At 41.4% G+C, this 17,901-nt stretch overlaps 1 protein-coding gene across 6 annotated transcripts in view; it reads left to right on the forward strand.

Annotated features, from left to right (window-relative positions):
* The window catches only part of KAT7 (lysine acetyltransferase 7), a 28,784-nt gene extending 13,103 nt beyond the window's left edge, over positions 1 to 15,681 (forward strand). For 3 of the 6 annotated variants that reach the window (XM_065896370.1, XM_065896372.1, XM_065896374.1), the window contains 10 exons: positions 1,497 to 1,586; positions 3,007 to 3,105; positions 5,779 to 5,889; positions 7,493 to 7,684; positions 10,123 to 10,212; positions 10,508 to 10,648; positions 11,748 to 11,841; positions 13,655 to 13,801; positions 14,861 to 14,967; positions 15,580 to 15,681. In XM_065896370.1, coding sequence (XP_065752442.1) covers positions 1,497 to 1,586; positions 3,007 to 3,105; positions 5,779 to 5,889; positions 7,493 to 7,684; positions 10,123 to 10,212; positions 10,508 to 10,648; positions 11,748 to 11,841; positions 13,655 to 13,801; positions 14,861 to 14,967; positions 15,580 to 15,681 — 1,173 coding nt within the window. The remainder of the gene's footprint in view (positions 1 to 1,496; positions 1,587 to 3,006; positions 3,106 to 5,778; positions 5,890 to 7,492; positions 7,685 to 10,122; positions 10,213 to 10,507; positions 10,649 to 11,747; positions 11,842 to 13,654; positions 13,802 to 14,860; positions 14,968 to 15,579) is intronic. The other 3 variants (XM_065896371.1, XM_065896373.1, XM_065896376.1) reach the window with 1 other exon arrangement.
* Positions 15,682 to 17,901: the final 2,220 nt, after the last annotated feature.

Genomic DNA, 17,901 nt, shown 5'->3' on the forward strand with positions numbered 1-17,901 from the left:
GATCAGGAGAATTTCTGAGAGATACATATTTTTATTACATTTAGAATCCCAAATGGAAAGATTAGGCTAATTCCTCACATTTACTAAAAACCCAGAGTTTTTAAAGTACTTGCATGTACAGAATTACTCTGAGTTTTCCAGTAAATGATTGCAATCTGTGATATTACCATTTTATATTCAGTCAAAAGACTGAATTCAATGAGTTTACGTTTTCATGGGGGAAGGCAAAATCAACATATAAAATTAGTAAGCAATTAGAGTTTCGTGTAGTGGTAATGTTGTGAGAAATGAAAAGGTTAAACAGAGCGACTGTTTTGGGGGTGACAGGGTATGGCCGTGCTTTTCCTTGGACTGTGGAGAAAGACATTTTATCTGAGCCATGGGTGACGGCAAAGAGGCAGTTAGTTGTGTCTAGGTCCTGAGGAGAAGTATGGGCAAACACAAAGGCCGTGAGCCAGGGATAAACGGTTGCATTTGAAGGGTGGAAAGTAGGCCAGTGTGGCTGGAATGTGATGGGAAATGAAGAAGCAGGATCCATATCATGAAGGACCTGTAGGCCTTGGCAAAAGGAGTATGTTTTTGTTCTGACGGCCGTGGGAGGCATTCGAAGGGCTTTAACAGAGGCGTGGTGTAGTATCATAAACACTGTTTAAAAATCACAGCTTGCTGGTATGTGGAGAGTGGACTGGAGGGGGCAAGAGTTGACACAGGGTAGATAGGCTGTGTCTGAGGCTTAGGCAGTAGATGGTGGCCTGGTTTAGTGTCATTGTCAGTGGAGATGGTCAGAATTCGTTGGACTCAGGATATGTTTTGGAGGGGGGCAGCCTGATAGAGTTGCTGATGAATCCATTGTGAGGTGGGAGAGAAAGAGAACAATCAAGCGTGGCGTTCAAGTTTTTGACCTGATCAGTTGTTTAGAAAGTGTTGCTATTTATTGCTACCGGGAAGATTCGGGGTGGAGCAGATTTGTGGGAGAGCGTCAGTCACTCTGTTTTGACCGTGCTGAGTTTTAGTGTTGATGTAGAATAGGGAGTTGGATATGAGTCCTCACTGCCCAGAAGATGAATTTGAGACTTGGAGAGCTAATGTGATTTGTCTAAGGTCATAACTACAGAGTTAAGTTTCTCTATAGACTTGATCCCAAGTATCTAACCTTTTCTTTGTACTTCTTTACGCTGTTCTTGCACTTCCTCACACATACTGTTGCACAATGGAATGAGTACAGAGGCTCAGAGTCATCAGACTTACTTAAAATCTTAGCTTTACCACCACCTAGCTGTAATTATTTCACTTCTCTGATTCTCAGATAATGGCTGAGAAAACAGAATGTGAAGCTTGCCTTATCTATTTCTTATAGAGATTGTGATACTAAATGTGAAGATCCTTTGAAAGTAAAAGTACAGTGTAAATTCAAGGGATTACTATTGTATTCTTGCACTTTAAGTAAACATAGTCTTAGAGGCAGGTGGATTGATTGACGTTGTTGATGGTTGCAGGTGAGAGCACAGAGCCGGGATAAGCAGATAGAAGAAAGGATGCTGTCCCACAGGCAAGATGACAACAACAGGCATGCAACCAGGCACCAGGTACGGGCCTTGTTAAAGCTCTGGCCATTTACAGTTGGAGAGCCAAGTCTTGGATCTCCTCTGCCCTGTCATGGTCTTTAGGTATATCCATGCCTCGTTTTCTATGCTGTGTCTGGATAACTGGTCTTCGGTCATAAACTTAGAATCGTACTTTTTCCAAATAGTGAATTTTCAAGAAAAAAGCTTCTACCTCATAAAAGAAGGAATCGTGCTACCTAGAATAATAATAATAATGGTAATAATAATATTAGTAATAATAGGTGATCTTGATTATTTGAAAGATTATACTTGCTGCTCTATTTCCTTATTTGCATCCATTTTCTAACCCATTATAATTTACTTCCAGGCCCCTCTGCTCTGGTGGTATGTTTCCAATGTCACCAGTAACTTCCTTAGCATTTGACGCTTGTTGTTTATGTCAGTTTTCTTCTACTTTTCTTTTCTGTTGGATTCCAAGATGGTGCTTCGCTCTAATCTTTCTGCCTCTCTGAACATTCATGCCCATTGATTACATTTAATTCCTTGTTCCCCCTGAATGCCTTTGGTCTTTCTCTTGCTGTTTTTCTCCCTAGAACTCTATACTTATACCAAGAATAGATTGTGTTTCTCCTTCAAGGCCTTGTGCAACTCTTAGCTGTTGTAGGAATTCTTCCCAAATCTTCTACCATTAATGAATTTCTTCCTCATGTATTCCTATTTGCAATGTTCTCAGATTGTAAGTTTAGCCTTTGGCACATATTATATACACATAGCTCATGATATGGATGTCTGTTTCTGTGGTTAGATTATAAGTGGATAGCAGAGGAGGCACGGTGATGAGGGAGAAGTTTGACTTTGGAGCCAAACAGATCTGGATTTGAATACGGCGATTCTGTTACTCTAGCTGTGTGGTCTTGGGCAGGTCAGCTAACCTCCCTAAACTTTATTTCCTTGAATAATACCTACCTGGCAGTGTAGTCAGCTAAATTATGCATGTAAAGTACCTGTTCCCAGTGCTTGGCAGGTAAAAGCACTCTACACTTGTCTTCATTGTCTATCTTGGGTTCTAAATCAGTTTTTAAATTTTTATTCATTTTCGTATCAGTACTTGGAAAACTGTAAGCATTCAGTAAATGCCTATTGAATTGAAATGATCTTTTATTCCCGTTGCTTCCATCCTTAGTTTATATTCTGTTTGGATCAATATTAAAGTATTATACATTTCCTGAGCTCGTATTAACTGACAGGGTAGTGTTCTAGGTGATGAGGGAACCCCATTTAGAGTTTTAAAATTACCGCATTATTCACAGGGCGCCCGTAATGCATCTGGCGTCCCACCCCCGCACCCCCACCCCTTCTTTGGTGTATGTTACTTTCATTTAGAAACTTAATTACATAATGAGTTTTCTAGCTAACTTCTCAATTTTCTCCTTCTTTTTAGGCACCAACAGAGAGGCAGTTGCGATATAAGGAAAAGGTTGCTGAACTCAGGAAGAAAAGAAATTCTGGGCTGAGCAAAGAACAGAAAGAGAAATATATGGTGAGAAAAAGTTAAATATTTAATTACCATGGACTCTTGCTATCACATTTGATTCCTTTTGGTTACTAAGATTATGCTTTTCACATTTGCCATTTGGTATGCTCTGTAAGTAACAGGACTCTGGCAGTCAGAGTTCACTCTATATAATTCCCCAATAAGAATGGAACTGGGAGTCCTCGAAAAACAAAATACTGTTAGAATTTAGATGAAAAAAAATTGAATCCTTTAGTTTGTAAACCTCACTTTAGGTTTAAAGGGTTAAATTTACCCACTCGAACAAATACCATGGTGTTGGAGATGTCTGTGTAAGGAAGAGTATTCAAGCTAAGCAGTAGTGCATTTCCTTTAATGGAAGAATAAAATACCTACATGATAAAAGGTATTCATTGGGTGATACATTGTATAATAGGTCTTTTTGTAGTGTTTTAATTTATTTTTCTAGTTTTAAAAGTAGTGCACGTTTGTAATAAAAAATAAAGAAAGAAATATAGAAAAAAATATAGAAAAATTAAGGAAAGTATTCAGAAATAAAACACTAATCCTACTACCTAAAAATAAGCTAGCATTTTGAGATAAAACTTTCTAGCTTTTTACAATGCCTTATTTACATAGTTTGGATATTATTATAAGTACAGCTTTTAATTCTGTGTTTTCATTTACTTATCTTAAGCTGATTTCCCCGTTTTATTAAAAATTCTTCCAAAATTTTTTTGCACAAAATATTAATTTTTAAGTAAAGATTTATTATAAATATCTTCATAGCATTTACTTTGAAAATACCAACAATAGAAAAGAAAAATTAAAAAAAAAATCACCCTCCCAGATATAAACCACTGTTAATGTTTTGGCATCTTCTTCTGATGTGTATTTTTATTTTTTCATGGAGTTGGACTCTTTGTTTACTTAGTCATTAGAATAGATTATTAAAAAGTATGGTTTGTGAATACTTAGCATGGCTTCATTAAGACAGAAATATGCCCAACTATGTATTTGCTTTTGTAGCAAATTTACTACCATTTACTACCATCTCCATTTACTCATAAGGGTATCATTTTTAAGACAGTGTGGTAGTCATCACTGTCTTAAAAATGATACCCTTACGAGTAAATGGAGATGGTCCAATTTGAGATGTGTGGAGGCTGTGGGGTGAGTTTGTAGCTAAACACCTGCTCCAGACTGTGCTGGGTTTGTAGAGAGAGGGAAGGCTCGAGAAATGTGCTGTGGGGGGGAAGTTGTATGCTTCCCCTCTGTCTTGTTCAGTGTTTTTATCTACAAGTTGGGTAGAGATGTAATAATACGATAATACCATGTATTGAGTGCTTATGTGCTAGGTAGGCACTGTGGTTATGTTGCTCCCATAACCTTTGTTACAAAGATGGATGGTATTTCACCTGTTTTATAGATGGGAAACTGAGATTTAGAGAGGTAATTTTCCCAGAATCATACAGGTAGAGAGAGTGTCTGAAGTAAAACCTCCTGAAATTTACCTTACATTTGCTTTCCACTAGTTTGGGCTAGGTTATTTGGACTGAACCTTCCTGGTAAAAATGCTGGATAGGATTTTTTAAAGCTTTTTAAAAAAAAATTCATGAGACTAGAAGAAATAACTTATACTTAAAACCCAAGTATTAGATAACAGCCCAAATTTAAAAAGATATCCATCAGATGGGCCCAGACTAAGCGGAAGAAATTTTAATTTTAGATTAAGCGGAAGAAATTTTAATAGATGCTGGTGAGTGGTTTCTTCATATAATATATGAGCGAAGTCTACTGAGTTCTTCCTGGGATGAGCCATCTGCTCCTCTTAACAACCATTATCTTCTGTTCTCTGGGTAGGAGGTGGAGTCTAGGACGGAGTGGGAAGGGCTAGAATCAAAGGTTAAAAGCGAAGTTTCCCCTGTGGAATTTCTTTCTTGTGAAAGGAAATTTGTGTAGTGACTGCCATGGTAAGATTTGTTACTTATTTAAAACTGGATTATTTCTATGATTCTAATTTTCTATGTCTTTTCTGTCCCTTGTTCTTGCTTAATATTGAGTAAAACATTTCTCAGAGGCCAGCCTTTTTTCCAGTGCACTTGGGCTGGAGTTCTAAAGTAGGAGCATTACGGTACCTTTGGTGGGTCGTGCAGTGGTGGGTGCCGCAGCAGTTCAAGTGAAAGAGTTTACAAAAGACTGCTTAGTTCAACTGCCCCTTCCTACCTGCAGATTTTATTCAGTCTAAAATCTTAGACTCGAAAGCGTAGAGATTCTAGTTTTTATTTGGTTTTGTTTTTAAATGGGGAGTATCCACCAAGGTTCCTTCCAGATTTTAGGATTCTAGGAATTAGTAGTGCCTTTGGGTTTGTTATATTTTATTTCTTTGTATTGTCACGCACATTTTCAGAGAAAGAAATGGAAGCATAGAGTTCCAAAGAATGAAACTCACTTTTGGAGAGATTATAAGAGCATTTCCTTTCCAGGTTCACTAGGGTGGGTAGTGGGTGTCTTCTGGAATTAACCTGTCTGATAGTTTATTTTGTACTCAATCCCTAGTGCCTAGTATAATGCCTAGCAAATAGTAGGCACTAAATAAATAGCTTATGGTTGTCCTTGGCCCCCTGGTTGGCATCCATTGAAATGCAATAGATTAAGTTCTTAGAAGCAGAGAGTATCACGCTCTGGTTATTTTCCTAGGAACACAGGCAGACCTATGGGAACACTCGGGAACCTCTTTTGGAAAACCTGACTAGCGAGTATGACTTGGATCTTTTCCGAAGAGCACAAGCCCGGGCTTCAGAGGATCTGGTGAGTAGTAAAACCTCCAAGCTGAGGACCACTTGTGAGGGGCACTTGGAACTGCCAAGAAAAATGATTAGCAGTCAATTTGATGGGGATTAAATATACCTTGCTGGTTGACTCTTTCCCCTTCCCCCAGCCATCCTTATTTGAGACTTACTTCCTTCCCATTCATATTTAAAATTAATTACCCCTCCTCCTTTCCCTCGTCCCTTAAAGTTTTTCCTCCCCACCTCAACTCCTGGAAGGACCTGTTTTGTGGCGGTGGTTAGCTGGGTAAAACAACAGGTATCCCTTTGTGTCAGGTGGGTCATTTGCAATTCCGAGAACCTCTAGACTGGGAGATAACCCCTCTCTGTTGTCCTCTTAACCTAAACAGGAACTCCTCTTTGCAGGGTTGCCTCAGCCCTTCATTACAGTTATAAAAGAATAAAGAGAACGGTGAAGAGGAATAATGGACACAGTTGTTGTCAGATATTTGAAAGTTATTCTTTGACACAGCCTAGTTTCATGTATTAAGATGGTTTCCTCTTCTGATTTTTATTTATAGTTACCATTTAGTTTTGATTCCCTAGGCAGAATTTTCAACAGTTTTGCTTTAAGAAAATTGTGATTGAGGGGTCTTGCCTGGTGGTCCAGTGGTTAAGACTCTGTGCTTCCACTGGAGGGGGCATGGGTTTGATCCCTGGTCTGGGAACTAAGATCCCGCATGATGCACGGTGCTGCCAAAAAAAAGAATTGTGATTGAGTTTACCTCGGATTTAATGAATTGAATGTCTTCAAGGAAATTTAGCTTGTAAAGTGAATTTCATCTTCCTCTTTAAAAAAATTATATTGAATACTTTATTTAAAAATTCTCGAAAAGACTTGTTGAAAGTTTTGTGGGAGGCAGGGTTTGATAGCTGCCCTTGGCTAGGCTGGATTGCTGCTGTTGGTTTTCTCTCTCCTACCCTGGAACAGAGCATTTCCTAGGTCAGCTTTTCACAACTCTTTACCTGGTTATTCAAAATTATTTCTGTAGCAAACTCATAGCCGCTGAGTGGGCACAGGCATCCAAAAATACTTTCTAGCTTTAGGTTCCAGAATTAAAGCATCATCCCTCTTTCAAAAATATTTTTTAAAGGACCTAAGTTGAGAGGATGGCTGCCATGGCTGTATGTCATGAAGATCCTCGCAGCTTTATAAAAGCTGCAGATATGTAAAGCACATTCTAGAGAATCTTTTGTTTAGTTTTAGAATGTTTCGTAAAGGTGTAGGGAGTATTTGTGATAGATTTGCCTTTTATCATTCAGTTTGGTTCTGGCTGGTAAAAATAAAATTTTACCAAGGACTTGTTCAGGAGATGAGGCCCAGAGTGTGGCAGGGAGCAGAGAAAAGCCACTATTGAGGTCTGTGCTCTGGGCAGTGCAGATAGTTACATTTTCTGTAAGCTTCCTAGTTCTGGTTATCTGTGCTCCTGTAGTTCTCTTCAGTGCAAGTTTCTCGTGAGATAGAAGCCAAATCTGATTTTTTTTTTTTCTCATAGCCTAGCATGGTGGCGTGCACACAGCTTAACAACAACAGAAATGATCAATTCTAATCCTCCTTTGACTTAATTTCTTGTCTACAATAGGAGAAGTTAAGGCTGCAAGGCCAAATCACAGAGGGGAGCAACATGATTAAAACAATTGCTTTTGGTCGCTATGAGCTTGATACGTGGTACCATTCTCCCTATCCTGAGGAATATGCACGACTGGGACGTCTTTACATGTGTGAATTCTGTTTAAAATACATGAAGAGCCAAACAATACTCCGCCGACACATGGTAAGTTGTTTGGGGGTCCATGACGGTGGTGGTGATAAGCTGTGGGATCTCTAGATTTAGACATCTATCTAAGCACCTCTAAGTGGTCCACAGAAATGGGACAAAGGCACAGGAAATTGAAAGCCACATTTCAGAGTCGGGATATACAGCCTGTGGCAAGCCTGGGTGGCCCTTAACCACATCCTGTCATACTCATCTCCCTGTCTTTTTTCTTGCTGCCTGCTCTTGTCTGTTTCTCCCTTGGGATGTGAATTACCTCTGCCCACAGTTTTTCTATGCCTCAACTAGATGAAAATAAATGGACTTCATCAGATAGACCTTCATTAGACAGAAATGGGACGTGACTCACCTTTTGTATCCCTAGCAGCTAGCATGGGCAGTTAATGCCCCATAAATGTGTGTTAAATGAACACTTGCTTAAGAAAGACAAATTACAAAATTAACAGAATGGGTCCTTAGGTCAGCCCCTCCCTTGAGTTGCTTAGTGTTTTCTGGTTTCTGAACGGTCTTATTCCTGTGAAAATAGGAATAAACACTTGAATCTGATTTTATTGTTGACAAATGTGCTCACTAGGTATTTTGCAGTTTTAAGCCATTTTTCTTTCCTTAGTTATGGAATGAAAAGGCTTGTCTTAAAGGGAGTTTCTGCCATGGAGCAGGGATGGGGAAGGGTCAGGGGTGGAGATTAGTCTGTCAGGTGGGGAAACCTATCTTTATTTTATTTCCATAGTCACAACATAATTGTGGCTCTAAGGCCTTTTAGGGTGTCTCTTTTCCCTTCCCCTTCCGTCTTTATTTCCCAGGATTTCCACATGCTGAGAATCTATAACCCAGACTTCCTATGATTTCTGTCATAAGACTCTTCTCCCCAGTTTGGTGATAACTGCTTTTTGGTGTTCCCAACTCTGGAGTACGTAGTGGCCCAGAACTGCCACTGCTAATTAAGCCCTCTAGACTCCAGCCCACTAGGCTCCCACTAGACTGGGTGGGGAAGGATGTGGGGAGGGGGGAGGGGGGAGGGGGAGGGAGGGCAGGTGGGTGATGAGTGAGGACTAGACTCCATGATTGAAGACCATGGAGATAACCTCATTTAGGGTTTGCTATGTGAAAGACTGGTATTTTTACTGATATGAACTGCTTACTATTTATGCCCTTTTTCTTTTTGTTTCTGTTTATTTAGTGGCACTAACCAATGAAGTAGCTAAAAGGCAAGAAATAGTAGTAGGGGGAGAAAACAAAGGGCCTAGATAAATCTGAGGATCAAGTAAACATTCTGAATATTTGAGGTTCTCTACTGTATTATATGAGTTACAAAAATTGAATTTCATGAAATAAAAACCTATTTTAATTCACACCTCTGAAGATTCCTATTGCTTTAGGCATAATCACAGAAATGGGCTTTCTTTGGCCATTTGGCCAACAGTTTGGCTTCTGTTTCTGAACAGATAATTGTTGTTCATTTGCTTATTGTTGGGAAAAGCCAACATGAATAGAGAGGTGGAGATAGGAACAAACTACAGGTGGAGCTTTCTTGAAACAAGACCAGTTACTGCATATGTGGCCTTACATGTGACAAATTGGGGCATGATTCTTGAGTTGACCGAAAGAGTCACGATAAAATTTAATAAAAAAATATTCCATATAAATATGCCTTTTAAATGATATTTTAAAAAGTATTTCACATAAAACCTTTTAAAAATTCACCCATTTACAGCAGTGGCTTCCCGGCTGCATTAAATCTATTAGAAATTGAAGGTGAGGAAAGTAGTACTTTGTGCCCCCTTGTGGCCAAGTCAGTGTCCGTTGTCCTGTCTTCCTCCCTCCTCCGCTCCCCCTGCTTTCTGCTGCTCAACCAGGCTTCCTTGCCTTTTTTTTTTTTTTTTTTTAAGCCACAGAAGGACATGCTCCTATTTCATTACAGTATAACAAATGGAACACTTGGAGAGGGGGGCATGGTTTTTATCACTGGGTCTGTTTTCTAATCTGAAAAAAAGAAGACCATAATGGTTTAGGTGGTAATGAGAAGTTTCTGGTAAAGGTGAGAGTACCTTTACCTAGCAACTCTCAGCTGCTGGAAATAAGCTGCTTAAGAATTTCCTGTTGGCACAAGGCATTTTATAAGAAGCTAGGGGTATTTTTTAAAATTTATCTTGCTTTTACGTGGTAGATGATTTTAATCTCCTGGGTTGGAACAGTGCCAGAATATAATCCAGAAAACCTGTTCCAAACTGCTATAAAAATACCATAAATATATTGCAGTGACTTTAGAAACCTTTATTCGTTTCACTAAAAAGAAAATCTGTTTTGCTGTATGTTCTCAGGTTTGTCCACCTGTCCATCTCAGCTAACTAAATTTGACCTGTGATTCCTTTTCCCTTTTGAGCAGCATTCTTACTGGGAAGGTTTGTTTCTCTGATGTGAATTCCATTCTCTTGCAGGCTAAGTGTGTGTGGAAACACCCACCCGGAGATGAGATATATCGCAAAGGTTCAATCTCTGTGTTTGAAGTGGATGGCAAGAAAAACAAGGTAAAAAGTGCGGACATCAGAAAAAAGGGTGAAAGTGTTGTACATTCACAGGTTTCAGAAATTTGTTTTATGTGCTGACATCAGAAAAAGGGGTGAAAGTGTTGTACATTCACAGGTTTCAGAAATTTGTTTTATCTCCATCTCACCTTGTAAAGAAGATAGAACTCTTCTATTGGCCAAAATACACAATTTCTGCTTCATTAACAATAATGGTATGATCTTTAAATTTTAGGCCTTTATCTGATAAGTATAAGAATCACTGGCCCACACATAAACGTTGTTTCTCTACTTCCAGATCTACTGCCAAAACCTGTGCCTGTTGGCCAAGCTTTTTCTGGACCACAAGACATTATATTATGATGTGGAACCCTTCCTGTTCTATGTTATGACAGAAGCAGACAACACTGGTTGTCACCTGATTGGATATTTTTCCAAGGTCAGCAGGATCTGGAGATTAAGAAGCTGATGACCAGAGCAGGGTGATTGATGTTGGCATGTGGTGACTCAGATCACTGATGGAAAGAGGCAGTTCCCTGGGCAATGATGACAGCCCTTCTCTTAAAGGGTGGCGGGGGGTGGGGTAGAAATCCACATATCAAAGATTATTTAATGAAAATGTACAATTCTTTATTAAAAGCTTCTGATTCATTCATTTCTGGACTTGTGGATTGAAGCTGCCCATTAATTAATGGCCAGGGCCCTGCCTACTAACCCACAAGCCCACATCTTGTAGTCAAGTCAACCAGCTGTCCTGGCTTTGCTCTTCTCTGTGTTATTAGCTTCAAACCAGGAATATGTTCCTTTTGCCTGGTTTTCTAGCTGGGCTCCTTCAGTTGATAACGCCACTGTGCCTTTAAAGACTCAAGGCCAGATTTTGCTTATGACTTTTTAATGTAACAACTTTATTGAAATGTAATTCCCCTACCGTACAGTTCACTCCTTTAAAGTGTATGGTGCAGTGGTTTCTGGTATGGTCACGGAGCTGTGCAACCGCCTGGCAGTCACCACAATCAGTTTTTGTTACCCCAGTACGAAACCCCATACCCATAAGTAGTCACTCCTCATTTCCGCTCATTCCCTCCCAGCCCCACTGTCTCTATAAGTTTGCCTGTTCTGGACATTTCACATAAATGGAATCATGCAGTATGTGATTTAATTGTGTTTTGACCCCCTTCCAGAATGGGGACTTACTGTTTGGATTCCCTCCCTTCTCCAGTAGGCAACACTCTTTTGAAATACTGCTTTTAAAGAGGGCTGCTCTAGACTGACTCAGCGTTCTAAACCTCCTTGCCTTGCTCTGTGCCTGTAAGGAACCCAGAGTCAGCCCCCTTAAGATGAGACTGGAAATCTTAGAGCTAGGGAAACCCTGGGATCATCATAAAGGGTGTGGATGTACCAGCTGTGAGCCTGACAGCCACCCCTCAGATCTAGCTAGCATATATTTTGCAGGCAACCTTGTTTTGTATCTGTGGGACTGCTGATACCTTTGGTTCCAAATTCTCATGACCCACTCATCTGTTTGCTCTTGATTTTAGGAAAAGAATTCATTCCTCAACTACAATGTATCCTGTATCCTTACCATGCCTCAGTACATGAGACAGGGCTATGGCAAGATGCTCATTGATTTCAGTAAGTGAGACAGGAAAGTCGTAAGTTCCACAAGCAGGGACCATGTGAATATTGTTGTTTGTCTTTTTGTCCTGTGATCTGTCTGTACAGTTCCTGGCATGTAGTGGAATTACACTGGCATTAAGTGAATGAGTAAGTGGAAGAAATCTGAACATTGTCAGTTGGCCTGATACACATTGAACATTCAAACGAATACAGGACCCTGAGTTGGTACCTAACGGTGGGAGATATAGAGGATAGTAAAGTAAGCTCTTTAGGATTACCCCAGTTTGAGACTTACCGACGGCACATACCTGCATAAGGCTTCAAATTTGTTCTTGGGTGTTAGGATTTTTTTTTTTTGGGTGTTAGGAATTTTAGTTTTGTAAGCTTTTGTCTAGAGGCAGTCGTCTTATTAATCATGGATTCTGTATTTGGGGATTTGCCTACTCATTAAAATTTATTCATAAGCCCAAAATCAACCAACATGCCCACGGCAGCAAAAAAAAAAAAAAGTCACCAGGCATTCCCAGATGAAGTTAAACAAGGTGCCTTGTTTCGGCTCTCTGTGTTTAAGCCAGTGTCCTTTTCATGGTCTATTAGTGCCATGTCATTCATATTTTTGTGCCTTTTTAAAAATCTTTATTTATGTGGCTGCGCCAGGTGTTAGTTGTGCAGGATCTTCATTGCCTCGTGCGAGATCTTCGTTGTGGCGTGCGGACCTTTAGTTGCGGCATGCATGCGGAATCTAGTTCCCTGACCAGGAATCAAACCTGGGCCCCCTGCATTGGGAATGTGGAGTCTTAACCGCTGGACCACCAGGGAAGTCCCCATATTTTTGTGCTTTTTGTTATTGATTTTCTTTTCTTTTTTTTTTTTGGCTGCGCCACACAGCTTATGGGATGTTAGTTCCCCGACAAGGGATTGAACCTGGGCCCTTGGCAGTGAAAGCGTGGGGTCCCAACTACTGGACTGCCAGGGAATTCACTGTTGCTGATTTTAAATGGTCCCTAAGTGTAGTGCTGAAGTACTGTCTGGGAAGGCTGTGATGTGCCTTACAGAGAAAGTGTGTTTTATAGATAGGTTTTATTCACGCATACATTATTGTGCTGTTGGCTGTTAGTTCACTGTTAATGAATCAGTGATATGTATTAAATAGGTGTTTTTAAACAGAAGCACATAAAACGAGGTTATGTATTGATTGGTTGACAAAAATGTGACCAGCAGCCTACAGGAAACCTAACCCTGTATCTCCCCTAAGAGCAGTGGTTTAATATTCGCTAATTCAGTGTTCACTGTGACTTTGTAGAATATAACTACTGTAAATAATGAGATTCAACCGTGTTTTATTCGATATTCACTGTAACATGACATATTTTAGTCAAATTAGAATTCTTAGAAACAGCTTTGTGATCCTTTTTTTTTTTTTTGCGGTACGTGGTCCTCTCACTGTTGTGGCCTCTCCCGTTGCGGAGCACAGGCTCTGGATGCACAGGCTCAGCGGCCATGGCTCACGGGCCCAGCCGCTCCGTGGCATGTGGAATCTTCCCGGACCGGGGCACAAACCCGTGTCCCCTGCATCGGCAGGTGGACTCTCAACCACTGCGCCACCAGGGAAGCCCCCCCCCCCTTTTTTTTTTTAAGCCATCTGATAAGAGATGAATCAGGAAATGGCATAATCCACTAAGGGTTGAGGGGATTGTATATCTTTGAATAGGTAACACCTGTTTTATAATTGATATTGCAAAGCAGACTCTGCTCCTTAAATCTTTTTCCTTGTTGGTACATTGTTCTTACTAGGATGAGATACAGTGTCTGTATTGTTCCCTGGCAGGTTATTTGCTTTCCAAAGTGGAAGAAAAAGTTGGCTCCCCAGAGCGTCCACTCTCAGATCTGGGGCTCATAAGCTACCGCAGTTACTGGAAAGAAGTGCTTCTTCGTTACCTGCATAATTTCCAAGGCAAAGAGATTTCTATCAAAGGTTGGTTTTTGACTCTTAGAAAATGGTTGTTACTCAAGATGTTAGTTCCACTGAATATTCTGACTTTTCTATTTGGCCCTGTTCATGCTTTGTAACCTGCAAAGAAAATAACCCCATTCTGTATTTCATCTGAATATGAGAGCAGAAGGCCCACTAATGTGGACCACTCACTAAAGGTACCTAAGGATTCCAGAGTGTTTGGCCCTTGGGACTGATTATATGGTTTGGTTTCTTGGGACTGGTTATATGATTTGGTTTCTTACAGAGAAAATGTGGTGGGGTTTTTTGTTTTTTTAATTTTTTTTTTTGAGTTTTGAACTTTATTTATTTACTTATTTTTGGCTGTGTTGGGTCTTCGTTGCTGCACACATGCTCCCTCTAGTTGAGGTGAGCGGGGGCTTACTCTTCATTGTGGTGCGTGGCCTCTAATTGCAGTGGCTTCTCCCGTTGCGGAGCACAGCACGGGCTTCAGTAGTTGTGGTTCGCGGGCCCCAGAGTGTAGGCTCAGTAGTTGTGGCACATGGGCTTAGTTGCTCTGCCGCATGTGGGATCTTCCCGGACCAGGACTCGAACCCGTGTCCCCTGCCTTGGCAGGATGATTCCTAACCACTGCCCCACCAGGGAAGTCTGAAGATGTGTTTTATAGATAGGTTTTATTCAGACATTCGTTATTGCGTCTCAAATCTCAGGTTGCTGACACTTTAATTCTCCACAAAAGTCAAGAAAGAAGAAAAACTTCAAGTCTTTTGGCGCACACAGGAACTTCTAACATCCCTGAGTATTTGTGAGGATGGGAGAATTTAGTTTGGTCTGTCTTTGACCTTGATTTCTATAGGGGCCAAGTGGTTTCCTGCTGTAATATCCATCTTCTGTAGTTATTTTAACTGGTCAAATGAATGCTTCGTAAATTTCTTCTGAACAGCTTGGGTCAAGTAGTGAAGATTCCAAACATTTGGAGTCTGCATCTAGATTTCCTCCAAGGCAAAGGGGGCCTTGGTGGGGCAGGGCGGGGGTGGTGTCTACATTTTGGCCAAGTTCTCAGTAGCTCTTCTGTTTCAGAAATTAGCCAGGAGACAGCTGTGAATCCTGTGGACATTGTCAGCACTCTGCAAGCCCTTCAGATGCTCAAATATTGGAAAGGAAAACACCTAGTTTTGAAGAGACAGGTAAAGTTACTCTCAACCTCTTGCTCATTGCTTAATGTCCCTTGAGGCCTAGCAGAGCAAAGTGGGGCCCTCACACCTTACAGGTAACCTTGCCTTAAAGGAGTCTGACTTTATGCATCCTTTACTTGGTCTCACCGTTAGGCTTATCTTAAGCTCCTGTCTCAGATTTGATGGCAGACGTGTAAGCAGCTTTACGTCGCACAGTCGTACTTCTATCCTTTGATGATTTTCTTAGATCGGATGAAGAGTGCCCATCTGTGGAGGAGAATCTTCATAAACTCCAGGGCCTGTGGAAGTGGTTTTAAATTCCTTTAACAAATGCATCTCAACTCATGCCAATTTAAAAATTTTTTAAGTTGACTTATAACGTTTACTGATGGAATATGAATAATGATTTTCAGGTCTTACCGAAGGCATAGTAAGAAGAAATGGATTAGGTAGGAGAGCACTAGGTAAATCAAAAGATAATTTTTTTTTATATACCTGTCTCACACCTTAGTACATTATTAAATCTTTGGCCATTTCTTCTTTGCTAATAATCATTTTGGAATCCACTTACAAACATGTTTTAGTTGAACGTATATAATAATTTTTCCCATTGTTCTCTCTCAGGACCTGATTGATGAGTGGATAGCCAAAGAGGCCAAAAGATCCAACTCCAATAAAACCATGGATCCAAGCTGTTTAAAATGGACCCCTCCCAAGGGCACTTAAAGTGACCGGTTACTCCGAGCCAGCGAACCCCAGCAGTAGGAATCCGTACCCTAGGGATCTGTCTGTCATTTCTGTTGCTCTTGTGATTGGCAAGTACGGTATCCTTTGGGAAGGCCATCCCCCTCAGGACTGTCCTGGCTCCGACCTTCGTGTACACTGCAGACGCTGGTTCTGAGGAACTGTTGTTTCGGCCTCAGTGAGGTTGCCTGGATGGGATCTGTATTAGACTTGAGTGCAGATCCCTCGTAGCACTGACCCAAGGTGTTCTGTTTTGGTACTGTACCTGTCCAGTCACTGGTTCTCTCCTCTGGCCCCATGAGGTTGTGTCGTGTCTTCTAAACTTTGTAATAGTGCTTCTTCTTGCCGCCCAGTCACCAGACCACCAACTACGGTTACTGCCACCAGGACATTCCCAGATACTCCTTACCTGTGTTCTTGGAGGGGCAGGGAAGAGGTAACACTTCTGAGTGTGTGTGTGTGCTGGGAGGGGTCCCTTCCCTTTGGATTTCATCTCACTTTAAGTTTTTTCCTCCATTTTTACTGAAAGACCTGTTTTTGATCAGTATCAGGCTGACAAGAGCCAAATACTTTTTTTTTTTTTTTTTTTGCGGTACGCGGGCCTCTCACTGTTGTGGCCTCTCCCGTTGTGGAGCACAAGCTCCAGACGCGCAGGCTTAGCAGCCATGGCTCACGGGCCTAGCCGCTCCGCCACATGTGGGATCTTCCCGGACCGGGGCACGAACCCGCGTCCCCTGCATCGGCGGGCGGACTCTCAACCACTGCGCCACCAGGGAAGCCCCGAGCCAAATACTTTTGAAGACTCGCAGGGATTAGTCTTGGTTACAGCACATTATCTGAGTGAGATGGAGAAAAGAATGGAGAAGTGGTGATTCTGTATTTGGATTTGAGTTCACCTGTGGGCAGTGGGCAACGTCTTGGTGGAAGGGAATGGAATACTACTTTTTGCCTCACCAGAAAGTGCCCAGTGGTAAATGTTTTCTTCTCTTTACTCCCTGCCCGTCTTTATGTTTGCAGGTGCCAAAATACTTTCCAGTTCTCCCTTTCATGCTGCATGTTAACTGGTTAATTATACTGCAGAAACCTTTTCACCAGTACCAGTCTGATATAGCGTACCTGTACTTCCACATAAGTTACACTGCTTTTGTCTGAACATCCTTGGAGAAGTGATTGAAAATGACTTCCGTGTCTCAGCCCATGACTCAGCAAGGCAGAATGGCCACCCCTGCCAAGGTCTGCTTCCCTTTTCAACAGTGCCTCACCCTCCCTCTAAGACTGAAGTGCTTATGCCCTTCCAAGAACTCCTCCTCCATTTCCTTTTTGGGATTTACCACCATCCCCCCATTCTCTGGTCTCCTATTTTTGGTGTTGTTTAAGTGAAGGAAGAGATGCTCCCTCTAATTTCTCTCTAGCCCATTATAACCTGCTATCTTGGGGCAGCTTTTGATGTATGACATGTCACCCTTTCCAACTTGGTCTCTACAACACTGCTGTCTTCATGTGGAGCCCTCACCACAATCCCAACTCTGGTCGTTTGTGCCTTTCTCTTGTCGTCTTTGTACGCGGCTTATACTCACTGTGGGTTGGGGGGGAGCTAATTTTAAGCATGTTCAGTGGCAGCTCCCTGCCAGTGTCAGTGTCACTGTTAAAATTCATCCAAAAGCAACTTCACTGGGGCTTTTCTTAAGGGGTAAAGGCCTTTTACAGAAGCTAACCCTTCCCCACACGTGGTAGAATGTGCTGTTCTATATCTACTCCTCAATAAAGCATGTTCTCTGCTCAAGTCTGTTTCACCTAGGAGATCTCATTTGAGTAGAAAATGGTGCCACTGACCTGCTGCTAACAGGTAATGCGCTTGGGATTTATTTTCCTAGCAGTAAACTGACTGTTGAGGGACATGGTTTGTGGCTGGGGAAGGTTGTTTCTTCCTCTGTGATGCAGGGTATCTATGGAGGGAGTGCTTACTCTGAGCTTGTTTAGCTGATGGGATAAACTCTCCCTGCCACACTCTGGTTCCAGATAATAGGCATGCATAGCAATAAGTAATCTGTATTATCCATTCTTCCATTAAGTTCAAGGACAGAAAACCCAGCAGGAAGTTAGGATATGTGGGGTACAATCGATAGCTGTGGGAGGTGGGAAAAGGTGGGTCCCTTCTTGTCTCCAGGCTTATTTGCCAGTAGTGAGCAGTGCCACCTCTAA

Source organism: Phocoena phocoena, chromosome 19, assembly GCF_963924675.1.
Source record: "Phocoena phocoena chromosome 19, mPhoPho1.1, whole genome shotgun sequence".
NCBI lineage: Eukaryota > Metazoa > Chordata > Mammalia > Artiodactyla > Phocoenidae > Phocoena > Phocoena phocoena.